Source organism: Leiobunum rupestre, chromosome 6 (assembly GCF_980474605.1).
Source record: "Leiobunum rupestre chromosome 6, qqLeiRupe1.1.hap1, whole genome shotgun sequence".
NCBI classification, from domain to species: Eukaryota; Metazoa; Arthropoda; class Arachnida; order Opiliones; family Sclerosomatidae; genus Leiobunum; species Leiobunum rupestre.
In genome coordinates, this window is record NC_143389.1 from 48,338,929 (window position 1) to 48,352,586 (window position 13,658).

At 39.1% G+C, this 13,658-nt stretch overlaps 1 protein-coding gene across 1 annotated transcript in view; it reads left to right on the forward strand.

The window, feature by feature from the left end:
- Positions 1-1,654: 1,654 nt before the first annotated feature.
- Positions 1,655-13,658, forward strand: part of LOC149941298 (uncharacterized) — a 36,861-nt gene continuing 24,857 nt past the window's right edge. The window contains exon 1 of the mRNA XM_090177225.1: positions 1,655-3,056. Within this exon, the coding sequence (XP_090033351.1) occupies positions 2,517-3,056 (540 nt within the window). The 5' untranslated portion in view covers positions 1,655-2,516. The remainder of the gene's footprint in view (positions 3,057-13,658) is intronic.

A 13,658-nucleotide genomic window follows, 5' to 3' on the forward strand; every position in this document is an offset into this window, starting at 1 on the left:
TGGCTTGTAAAAGTAAGAGACTGTGACGTAAGACCCACATTTAAACAAGAAGGCCACGTTACTTTATAAAAATAACTATTGCATTTTGTTTATTTTTTAAATTGTGCCCCCCCCCCCCCCTGAACCACAATCCTGGCTACGCTACTGGTTATGAGAATTAGGGATAGTTTTCACTAGGCCAAAAACGCCACGACGGTTAGCTTCGACGCAAAAAATTCCCGTTAGGCCTAATACAATGTTTTTGCGTCCGCCGTCGCCGTCGCCCCGTTTCTGTCCTAGTGAAAACCAGCCTTTAATCCTGGCTATATATCATCAGCGGAAAGTCTAATATGAAACAATGTTTCGTTCGGCGTTTCCGTGCGCGATTCCGTTGAGCGCCAATCCGGCCACAAACATTCTCAAAGCAGTCAGCTCAGCGATATGATTACTGCCTACAAGAGAGGACAGGTGGCAAACCGTAAAGAAACCATCGGGTTCTTAATTGGAATAGAAGTACTTAGGGAACGGACATTAGGCCAAATAGAACGCGGGGAGTGTGATCCTGTTACGCGTTGAAAGCAGGATTCGAGGTGGGTGCGAGAATCCGTCCGCTTTCTAGATTGTTTCCGGATTCCATTCCCCTCGTCTGCCACGGACGGAGGAAGATTCGACAATGTATTCGTAGCGTAGGTCCGAGCAATTAAGAATGAATTTCTTTATTCAAATGTATCTCGACTCATCTTTACACGCTTCAAATTCCTTCGCTTCGAGCGCGCACACCTACGTCCTCAACAACACGTCACGTCGAACGGTGTAACGGAATCTTTTAAGAAATAGGCGTTGCCACTGTAACGGATTCTTACACGCGTTCACGCATTTTGTGGCCCCCTTTTAAACGTGATTAACGGGACACGAAACAAGTCGTACCGTATAAGGTTTAGTTCGTTGATAGATATAGAACAAATTTGACTTACTATTATCGTAAATAATGTAATTGCGCTCGTTAATTTTCAAGTATTTATAAGTTGTTTACAAATATTTCTTTTCAGCGTCAATCGAAAGGGGTGGACTGAGAGGTAAATGTAATCGTTTTCCGCTAATTTCATTTGAAGAGTAAAAATTTTACCTCTTTTACAAATGACGCAGTTTTTTCATACTTTCTCCATCTCCTTCTCGGTTTATTTGCTTGAAACACACTCCTTCACGGATGGCCGCTGATTTTTACAAACACGTTTCGGAAGGAAAAAATTGTGCGGGGTGAATTACATCATTTTTCTAAACGAATTTTCTAAACTATTAATTTAGAGAAAATGTGGGTGTTATATAAGCGTAATTTTTACATTTCACATCTTCGTTGTTTATTTTGAGCCGAAACAGGCTAAAGCAAGGTCAGGGGTCCATAATAAAGCTCAAAACTAGGGGCCCGGATTATAGTCAATCCGCCACTGTTGACGGTATAATCGCTCCCTTCTTTTATATCCATATCCGAAAATTATCCAAATACAAATTTATATGTTGCGTATAAAATCGTATAATAGTCGCGAATAATATCCATCAATAAACAGTTAATCGAATTTCTTATGATTAATTGAAATTTTGGCGGTTAATTTATCCGTTTCCCTGAGCTCTATTATTATAAGCTTCTGGTTGCACTTAGATATAAAATTGTCCCTAAGGCCGCTTTACTGTATGGACAATATAGGAAATTTCAAAGTGCCTGCCCTTTCGAAGGGCCGGATTCTATAGGTAGGCTTCCTAGCAGCTATTTTAGAAAAGAGATTAAACGATAAATTTGGGGCTGCATTAGAAGATGTGCCCTTAGGTCTGGAAAACTGCTTACGCGGTCCTGATTATCCCTGAAATTCTTAACGGTAAAAATTCCCTGCCTTAGTAACATTCACTTAGAAATCGAAAAAACCCATTTCACGAAATAGTCTGTATTCCCCTTTTAAGGGTAATCGCGTAATGATTAAGAAAAAAACCTCCCCCGAACCACTCGAACGAAAAGTCGCGAGTAAAACCCAGCTTGGCGGAACTTTTGTTCGACGCATGCGCCGTCTCTCGCTGGAACAGACCGGCATAGGCGCGTTCCCCCGCCAAACAGGAAAGTTACGGCGCGCGCCCCAAAAGCCAAGTTCATTTCTAGCTGGCTAGAGAGCGCAACGGGACGTTTCCCGCTATTTCCAAAACGTACAAAGAAAGTTTCTTTCACTCCGTTGGATTTCCCCTCGCGTTGTTATTGCTCGGGAAACAAATCTTTATCGATCGTGGATAGAAAGGAGTCAATATTTTCCTTTAGAGAAGCGTTTTACGGATTTCCCCCTCGATATGTATTTGAACAGGGTTCGGGATTATTGGTACTTCGCTCCTTAACCATTCCCAGTTGGTTCAACATTTTAGCTTATCTGTCAGCGTTTCTTAAATGAATCGGCTCTCGGAGTTCTGATATTGGTGATTCTAGTTCCGAGTCCGCGAGTGCTTGAGACAAATCGGTATTCGTTGGTCGTGTTTATTTTTGCAACATTTTCGCCAAAATAATGTCGCTGAAGGAGGAAACTATCGTGGAATCGGCCGAAACCGATTCGGAGGTCGGGTTCGCGGAACAGCGCGGGGCCCCCGTCAGGAGCACGGTGGCCCGGAAATGTCGAGAATTTTACTTGAGACGCCTCGAACGGACGGAAACCTTACAACGAAGATGGAGTCTTTGCGCCCCCGCCACCATCACCGTCGCTTCCGGTTCTAAGGTCGACGCCAGGGAGGACGATTCCAGCAGCGGCGTCGAAAGCGAAGGCTCGTGCGGAGAAGGGCCACGAGGGAAACGCGCCGAGATGGTCAAACGAGCGGACAGTGGTGCCAGTGTCGCCAGTAGTACCAATTCTGATCGTGACGACGGCGAACAGACGCTTACGAACGCCGATCGATCGAGAGTGGACGGTGCTTCGGATTTGGTGGATGCGCGCAGTGACAAATCGACGGAGAGGACCGGAAATCAGCGCGCCCCGCCACCGCCAGTTCCGCCTTTGCGGAAATGGAATTCTACCTTCGATCTCGCCATGGATAATTTGCGAAAGGAAATTGTAAGTCTAACCTCCTAAAAGGCTTACGTACAATGTGATTCCTAACTAATTAACCTTTAACGTGTTTCGTCTCTTTGGGATTAATTAATTTGGAAGACAGTATAAGTTCCCATAACTTAGAATAATATTGTAATGTCATCAGGAGCGTAACGAAGGGTGCTGGTGGAAATAAAAAAAAATAATAATCAGATAGGCACCACCTTAGGCCTAAGTCATCGAGCGACTTTGAAGCCATTAATTCACGTTGGGAAATCAGGGTGGGTGGGGGGGGGGGGGGGGGTTGACCTCTGGAAAACGTTGGAGGAGCTGCCCCTTTGTTACGCCCCTGACTGACATTGCTGGAATCAGAAGGTAAACAGGGTTGCCATAGGTCAATGAAAACTGGTACAAGTCGGGGAATTTTAAGAATTTGGAAAAACTCAAACAATTCAGTCATATTGAAAATTTTATAAATTCATCCAGCATTCTGACCCTTTTTAAACAATGCAGTAAAAGGAATTTTCATTAAAACATATCCTGAAGAGTCACCTTTATACTAAAATATAAACTGAAATTCATTAACTTCTGATAAAACTAATATATAGAATTAAAAATTGTCTAATTATAACCTTAAAAAGGCAATTAAACATTTTAAAATGTCCAGTACAGTAAAGCAATTTGAATCTGAAAATATTGTGGTAACCCTGCTAAGGCGTCTTGGCGCTTGATTCCATGGTATTCTAAGCTATAACACTCGACAGAAAACCTAAAACAGGCGATAAATTGCCCTTTCTTTTCCCAATCGTGTGAAAATTGAACAAAAAAGTCCCCCTTTTTCGATTTTGAGCGCGGCTTGTGTTTTGGGTCACGCGTCGATTTGACCCGTTTCTCGGTAACCGTTGGAGCGATGATATTTTTTTATGCAATTGGTATTTAAACCCCGTGTAATCTCGGTTATGTACGCCGTCGATGTCGTAAGAGTCGTTTCAATTGCCATCTTATCGGAAAACCAATTTCTGTCGGAGGGACTTTGTAATGTTGCACCCCCCCCCCCTTGTTCGGGTCATCCTTATCTTTAACTTTCTTGACCCCAAGTTTCTCTCGCCCCTCTTACCGCGTACGTACAAGAAATATCCAATAAACTTTATAATATATCCGATGACATAAATTTCTTTGGCGCTGTTTGAATATTTAGTTTAAACAAATGAGGGTCGGATCCCTCTCAACGAGGCCTTATAGGGGCAAGGAGCTTATTTGCCATACAAAGTAGTTCTGTTGTACCATTTCTATACGGATTGTTTTTCTTACTACTGTAACTTCTATATATTATTTAGCCCATTGTATCCATCTAGGCTATTTAAATTTAACGTGTACCATCAAAAACCGCAATACTTTTTTTTCCCGAAACCTATTTTTTAATAACAAGGGGAGCCTGAAATATTAGTAGTATAAACAAATGGATAAAAGTTATAATTTAAACTCCCGGTATTTGAATTATGTAATTTAGTCGATCTCTACTAGCTGGATAACATCTAGATATTTTTTCCTATAATGCTATATTTACCCGCATAAAGAGGGCAGGTTTATAAAAGTGAAAAACAAAACCTAGATATTACGCTTTTATAATTGATCAAAAAACCTAGTGCGCGGTAGTAATTAACAAAGTAACCTTCTGTTTCAATATTACGCTTTCAAAAGAAACTTCTGAACTTTATATAATTACGTAAACAGACTTTAAGGTGGGACTTATAAGTTCCATAAACTGCAAGCCTAATTTTTAGAAAGAGCTATTTCGAAAAACATTAGATATGAAATCGTGAAAATTAGATAACACCAACCACGTCATTATTTCGGACTCTAAATGACGAAAGTTAAGGTTATTAAGTTATTAATAAAAAAATAATTCTATCTTTAGCTTGAAAAAACCACCTTTAAAATAACGCCTGAAGACTTTTTCGGAACGTAATAAAATATAACAAACGGTGAACTCCATTGTGGATATAATAGGATGAATACGAGAAGCCCTTTAATTTTGTCATTTTAGTTATAGGTTCAAGTTCTGTAATTTATAGAGGGTTATCTTAAACTTTCTTATTTTTTTTTTGCGAGGAAAATTATAACTTTGCGAAAGTCAAGTAGTTCTACGTAACGCGATGGAAAGATTTTTTTAATTACGTAAAACCCTCAAAGGAGGATAAAAAGAACCTAAAATAATTGTCGGTTAGACTCGCTGTATCCCCATAAACAAAATTTTCGTTAAGGGGTAGTAGTCCGCGGAAGGTTAACTACCCAGTGGAATTTAAGTTAGGCGGACGGGTAAAGTGCGCGCTCAAAAACGCTTTCGACAACTTTGAATTAAACCTTTTATTTCCTTTTCGAAATTGAAGGACTACTACATATTGACCTACATAAGGGGTTCGGAGCATCTGTTGGGGTTAGATTAAAATTAAAAAATGGCGATTCCGAAGAAAGAGCATTGATATTTTTACGAAATTCGACAGTTCTTGAGCCAGAATTTATACCGGCTTCCTGTCGCGTACGAGCTGTAATCTCTTCTACTTCCGGTAGTAACTTCCGTTTGTAGCTTTAAAATCTTTGAAGATCCGGGATATTGTTTTTAACGCGCCAACTTTACAGCAGATGTTTTTACGTTAGCCATAACAATTATCGCTCGTATTTTTTCAATGATCATTCTCTTAGTCGACCTCCATTCGCGTCTCTAGAAATGTTTAGACTCCTAATTGTTCGTATCTGTTCTCGTTTTATCTCGGAACGCGGTAGAAACCATTTTACAAGATTGTAAACGAGGCAATGCACGCGAGTATTTTTGTGTTTTTGATGGGATGGTTGACTTTATCTATATTAAAACCACCTTTTCAAATGAGCGATTAAAATCTTTGGGATGCGTCCTGATTGCGGACGCGTTGAACTATGGTGTAATCGTCGATTTTCCATTGTTTGGGAGCTTTAATTTGTCTGTAAACTTCAATAAACTGTTCAGTATTTGATTACCGTTATATTTGATTATATTAAAAGAGCTTTAAACTATTTCCAACCTCGAGGAAAGTGTTTTACTCACGTCATTTAAACTATTATCTAATTAAGCCACGTAGAACCAGAACTAAATTTTGGCATCAACGACGACAATTTGTTTGTACGGCATCACCCTACAATTTTGGCGGACGTTTAGTATATCAAGGTGATATCATGGTGGGCGTTCAAGAATTATAAAGCGTTACCTGACAGCGTTTCGATTCGACAATTCCCATTGAAACCGCCTTAAAGAACGCCGTCAAGTAACGCGGTCTTACGAAGACCGGTTTTTTTACGATAAACCGAGGCTTAAGTTTTATAATTATAAACCTATTTTAACATGTTTTCGCGCCGATTTGAAGGGAGAAAAATCTTGAGTAAAAACGTCCCTATATTTTGGCGTCATAGAAAACATTTAGATTAGTGGACAAACCCCCGTAATTACGGAAAACACAGGATCTGCCAAATCCCTTTAGGCCACTATTATCTCACCAAAAGAAGAATCGATACGTCCACCTGATAGCGCATCCGAAACGGAGGCGCATGACGAGGGTACCTCGCGGAAACCGTCAACTTAGGGTTCCCTCGCGTATAAGTTAATAATGACAAATTGCGTGGGATTAGCGACTAACGCCCTGTTCAAAGCGATAAAAAAAATTTGGCAACTGGGCGCGGGCGAGCTGGACTTCAACGCGATTTAAATTGGTCGAGAAAATAAGAATGTCTTTTATTGAAATGACTTCAATCATATCTGGATTAAAGCCGAGTGTAGAGGTGCACCGGTACCTAAGGGCTTCTTTTTACAGGTAGCGACCTACCTTTTCCTAGAGTCAATAGATTGTTCGAGTACCTCTTTTCGGCGGCGTATTTGGCGACATCGAATCTCGTATCTTTCGCCTTTTATCAGCTTTCGTCCCTCCCCGCGTTCTCTTTGATTTATTAACGCCGGGTTCCGTTTCCTTTGGCGTTATACGCAATTTCTCGACGTACCCCTAAGAATCGTATAGAAACGAGAAGGTTACGGAGTGGCGTAACGCCGCTACGTAATACGTGGGATTTAAAGTTTGAAAGGGAATAAGATCACGCCTTTATTCGTTCGATTCATTATAAGTTATATATCAGTTCCTGTTTATACTCCTTTCGAAATTTTCTCGAATCGATCGGTTTCGAAAGCCCATAAGCTCGTTAAAGGCATCTCCATTTTGCTGAAATCGGACATTTAAAGTCGGTTCGCGGGGGCGGTTACCCTTTCTTTCGTTATTTATTTCAGTTGGTGACTTCAGAAGCTCTAAGACTGGTTTTACACGAAATTATTGGGAAGACCTACTTTCGTAGGTTTCTTTTTGGCGGCCAACTACCGTTCAGTCATCTGGTACTTGTAATTGAGAATTATTACTCTGACTAGTTCTCGCGACTGCTTTATTACGTCGCCATATTTACGGGTGAAAGATTTTTGTAGTACGATCATTTTTTCCGATACGTTTCTGTATAATTTAGCGTTTTTCTACCCAAGATCACTATCCCTGTTAGCTGCCAAAAAAATGGTTAAAAACACGTTCCTTATTTACCAATAACCAAAATGAACGACAATAAATCGAGAAATTATCGTCCTAGACAGCGAACAAAATGATGTTAAGATATTTTTTTGGAATGGAAGGAAAATAAAATAAAAGACCAAAGTTTTTGAAGAAAAATAAGTTTTATTTGGAAAACAAGGCGAACATAAAACAATTTTTCAAATAAAATATTATCGTCTATAACGTGGAATTCCTGGAAAAGTCAGGGAATTTGAAAATTGGTCTAAAAATCAGGGAAAAGTCAGGGAATTTGAAAATTTGTCTAAAAATCAGGGAAAAGTCAGGGAATTTGAAAATTGGTCTAAAAATCAGGGAAAAGTCAGGGAATTTGAAAATTGGTCTAAAAATCAGGGAAAAGTCAGGGAATTTGAAAATTGGTCTAAAAGTCAGGGAATTTTAAAAATCAGGGAAAAGTCAGGGAATTTTAAAAATTAGTTTAAAAATCAGGAAAATGTCAGAGAATTGAATTTAGGTTGCAAATAGAAAACCTTTACTAAAATTTAGGGGAAAAATTCAAAATTTTCGCACAAAATAAGCCAGGGAAAATGTCCGGAGATGATCAGGAAAAACCTGGAAAATTCAGGGAATTTGAAGTGAAAAAACTGTAGCAACCCTGGTTTGTTACACGAAATAGTAAAGTCTAATTTCCAATTAGTCTTAATTTGAACGTGGTATATCTTCCATAATGAAATAGAATTGGTCCATGTTGGGCGTCCAAAATATCTCGGTCGCTCTTCCATCTTCGTTATTAAAAGATTTTTTTTGGCAGGCGGCCGCTCTTCGATTTAACAATGTATTACGTTTTACCTCGTTCGCCTTTGACACGTGGTGCGGTTTACCTTCGGATTGAACAAAACCCTCGGCTGCCTTTTTAATGGGCGTATCAGCATCGGCGCGGGTCGCCAATTTTAAGAAATACAACTCGGGGCGATGAAAACTGTGGTCACGAATGACTACAACAATGTTCCAATATTCTACAGGGTGTCGCTTACATTTTCAGACTCTTGATTTTTCGTTTCCTCCCGGGTGCTACATTAATTTTATTTTAAATAATTACTCGGGTTAGTTTAGTGCTCGGAATTGTTTATTCATTATCCACAAATTTTCCAATTTATTTAAAAAACGTTGGTAAAAAGAATATCATTTTAACTTATTTAATTATGTTTTTTACGCAACCAAGCATTTATTTGAATAAAAGTGGCATTTATTTAAATAATGGTTTTTTTTTAAATAATAGGCGTATTCACTTTCGATTATTTAAACATTTTACAATTTTTATTCAACTATTGGTTATTTAAATAAATATTATTTAAATATCGCCGAACTTCTTTTATTCATGGATAAAAATTAATCGAATGCCGAGCACTAGGTTAGTTTAGTAAATGATGTGAAAACCAATATTACATATCATATAGATTTTAGTTAACTTTCGAAATACGTTCACGAATATTTATTACAAAATAACTCTTATTTGAAATATTTCTTTATATAAGTCTACGGTTTTCCCAAACAACTTTTATATTATTTTGTTAAACTTTCTCAGTGAAAATGAGCGACACTTTCTGAGTTATTGTTATTTTGAAGGGCCCAATTGTATGCAAAATGAATATTCTGTTTTTTTTTCCCCATGTTGGCGGTTTTTGTAAATTATCCGTTGTTCCTTTTCTCGTGACAGCCCGTAAAACCGTCGTTGGTTTTACGGGTTTGTCAGCGCGCGCTGGTTCAACTTTTACTTCAGTTTTGCTTGACTGCCGTACGAATTAATTTATGCTCATGTTTTCACCGACGAAATGAGGCCACTTTTTTATGCCTACCCAGTTTTTGTGTATTTTTCCCACATTTTTTTACCATTTTGGTATTCCGAGTTTTATTAGCGCGCGTAATGAACGAAAGTTACCCATCGAGTAAATTAAAATTAAAACTATACGTATAAGAACACTATTCAAAAGTAGCATTCTGCTATTTCTGCTCTTTTTTTATATATTTCAATTTTAAAACATGGTTCGGTAGCTCTTCAATTGCTTACTTGTACTTGGGACTTGATTTTTTTTATTCGAGTGATTACATTTTCGCGTGTAACTCAGTCATGAGGAAATAAATCTTTCAGAGAAATTCCAAACGTCATTTTTTTTCTCCCGTTTCTGGTCTATTTTTAGAATATTCTTTAATTTGGTTTTAAATAATTAAAACCTTTGTGTGAATTTTTAGACTCGTTTGATGAAAAGTAACGCTGTTTTTTTTTCGTCACCAAAACTTGATGGTCATTGGTGAAACGGAACTATTGTACGTGGCAAATCATACCAAAAAATGACGTCATAGTTGTTAGTTCTACATCCCGCAGTAGCAGGAAATGACAATGTTTTTTTGCCACACGAATACCCCCGCCTAATTTTTATTCTGCTTTTTTGTAAATGACGCCAGCTGTAATGAAGATACCAATACGACGCTGTGTCGGAACCCATTCTCGCGTGCCCTTTCCTCGAGGTTTAGAGGTCATGAGAGACGCGGACTAATACGTAACTGCGAATTAAAATTAGCATACACTCTGATTCACTGTAAAGAAAACCGCGGTGCTGGTGCATATATTAAGTATAAAGATACTTTCGTGCCAGAATGGTAATAAGTATGACCAAAGGTCTAACGACCTTTGCAAGGGCGCGAGTATTTTCAATGCCAAATAAAATACCTAGATAAATTTCTCCGTATTTTTAACATCATTTCTTCCTTACCCCCTTCCCGCGTTTAAATAAGCTGTAAATCTACGGTTTGGAGGTCTAGAGTTTCGATCATTACGCGTAATTCACGTCCCCTTATCGTGAACTCGGACTATACTTCATTCTTAGCTTGGAACCAACCGTAAGGTAACCTGTCTGGTCCATACTAATGCTCGTTACATCGAGAAAACGAGAATTTTTTCAACAGAATGACGCGGTTATTTTTTGTCTCGTGCTCTACGGATGAGTTACAATGGCGAGATTTACAAAGGCTTAACGAGTTCAACAGTCTTTTAGACCTTTTTGCGTCGTCGTAAAAAAGGCCGTCTTTCTTCCGCGTATTATTATTCTTTTGGCTGGTTTTTATATCATTCTGTCCTTTTTGATTCTCCCCGAACAAAGGATAACGCCGAAAGCGTTTCTCTCTCAAAAGGCATAAATGGGAAAAGTACTAAAACATAGACTCACGTTTTTTGAGTTAAAAAAAGCCATTATAAACCAATCAAATTTCGCGTCCATTTACTACGTCACGTAGAAACTTTCGGTTTTCTATGATGTGTTCTGGCGTCTCAGCGATGTTCAATTCTTGGTTTGGTGGGAATGTTTCGGGGAAGGGGTACTCGCTTATACGAATTTCTATATCCGATAATTTATATTTTTCTTTCAGTCGCTAAATGCGTATGGGTTTAAGCTAGGCTGTACCAAAGGTATGTGGGGTGGCGGAATGGTTAGCACTTTCGCCTCGCTGCAAGAGGAGCCGTGTTCGATCGGTTTGAGTCTATTTGATCGATTCCCAAATGATCGAACGGGTCCCATTTGATCGAATTGCATTTGATCGAAAGCTACTGTAGGGTAAAACTACTAGTTTTTGGGAGTAAATCGAAAAGGCAACATCTAGTGCATACGCGCCTACGGCGCCAGTACATCAACCTAACCTAACCTAACCTAACCTGACCCTATTTATATATATCAAAAACAACGGGCCGTTATCGTCGATGTCATAAAAAATTCCATCATATAGTGTATAAAGTAAAAATCTCTTCATCTTTGTGGCTTAATACAGTTAAAGCAATGAATTATTCCATCATTATTCCTTCTGCACTTCATATTGACATTCGGTAAAATAAAAACATACCAACTGGTACTATAAATACTTTTGAATTCGATCAAATAGTATTCGATCATTTGAAGGTTCGATCTTATGAAACAAATGACAAATGGGATTCGATCAAATGGAATTTCGATCAATTGCAACGTATAATGATCGACTGTAGATCACATAGTTTTCGATCAAATGGACCAACACCGTTCGATCCCAGCTTGTGGAACTGGGTGAAAACTCAGATTTACTCTTTCCGCGTTGGGTTTGTGAGTTCTGTCCCCACTGGCTAAAGGGGTTTTTCCCCAAATTCTGCGGTTTCCCACTCGAAAAAAAATTGTAAAGGTTAAGGGTAATAATCAGTGTAGGGAGCCGCTGGCTCGCGTGCCATGAATGACTTGCCGCCACCCTCCTACGTAGTATAACCCGGCCACCTGAATTAAAGGCATTAAAAGTCGCTATATGATTTGGTGCCTTATTATTATTATTATTATTATTATTATTATATATAGTACATATCTTAGAGAAAACAATATCTTCTTATACCGCTAGTATTATTCGTTTGAAATACGTACATTCGTAGGCTGCCCCTGAATTTAAAAATATCCTTGAAAAAAAATTGAAGGCACCACCTTAGGCTTAAGTCATCAAGCTACTTTTCACATCGTCAGGCGGTTTTTTTACATGGCTACTTGTCTCGTAATTTATGTATTATATACTTCTGGTTCTACTTACGAGTTAGTATTGTGCCCTTCTAATATTTGACTAGCATTTCATTTTTAAAACCCTAATATTTAGACTGCCCGTTGCACTTTTGGGGTCAATATATATTATATCGATGGCCATTTTTACTCGAACGGTGTATACCCGGACAGCGAATAGTTCCCACTTCAGAAAAAACCTCTAATTTTACTCGTTTCTCGTTATTTTGGGTCGGGATTGATAAACTTTTAAAGGAAAGGTTAAAATCTGGGCGGAGAGCAAAAGTTTATTTTTTTTCATTTTTATTTTTACGACAAGAATGGCGTGTTTTTGAGCGCGCATTTGCAACGTCACCCCGCGGGCAACACTCAGAGAGCCTGTTTCGGATTGGAACGCTAATTGTGAAAACATTTCGAAGGGGCCCTGGCTCGTGGCATCCACACCGAGAGAGAAATGCCTCTTGTTTTTAAAGAAACCTTCTAGTTTCTCCGGACAACCGCGTTTGGCAGCGCCGAATTACGCTCAACGAATCTTAACTAATACTCGAATCCGTGGACTATCGCGACTGACCCCGAAATACCCCAAGCTCGCTTTCCTTCGACGCTAAAAATTGCCCAGTTCGATTTAACTTCAATTAAATTCTTTGGGAAAATAAAAATTGAGTTGGCGTTAATTATTTCATTTTATTAACTTTTTTTCCGTCCAGTATAAATTTGAAGCCAAGGTTTAGTCGGAGGCGTTATTTGTACTCTTCAAACTTTACCCTGACTGTAGCTTCGTGAGTAGAACACCCTAAATACCACAATATATTTGGTCAACCGTGGCTAGTAGGGCGCCGTATAGCGTTTAGCGGGTTAATGGTTCAAAAATGGAAATTTCTTCTAACGTTTACGATGACGTCTCCCAAAGCTAGAATTGTAATTTCAGTTTAGATCTAAAGGAAACTCTACTTCTTTTAAAGAATGTAGGCTTGATACCGAAAAAAAGCGCTTAACGTAACAGCAAGAATGTATTTATTTATACTCAGGGAGAATGAATATGTCGAGACGGTCGACGGACACGTTGAGGCCCTAACCTCGTCACGCTAACGGGGGGGGGGGGGGAGGAAAAAAGGAGGCGGTCTTATTTTTTGCGTCCTCGCAGCAGCGTTAATCGCGTCGAAAAACGTAATTTTTAAGAACCAATGGGATTGCAGTATTATTTGATTTTATTAAAGCGGAGGAGCATACCGGGGGCCCCAACGGGTGGAATTGGAGAAACGCTAAAAATAATCTCGACATATTCATTCTCCCTGAGTATAAATAAATACATTCTTGGTAACAGCACGGAATTTGGATATTTTCTAGGGAGAGCCGGGCTTTGCCGCGTAACTTCCTCGTGAATACATTTCTAGAGCCACGTCTTTCGGCAGGGATACCAGATTGGGCTGGAAAGCAGCCAATTGGGCTTCTTTTCAAGAACATTGGCTGGAAAGGGTTGGCTGTTGGCGGAAAATTGG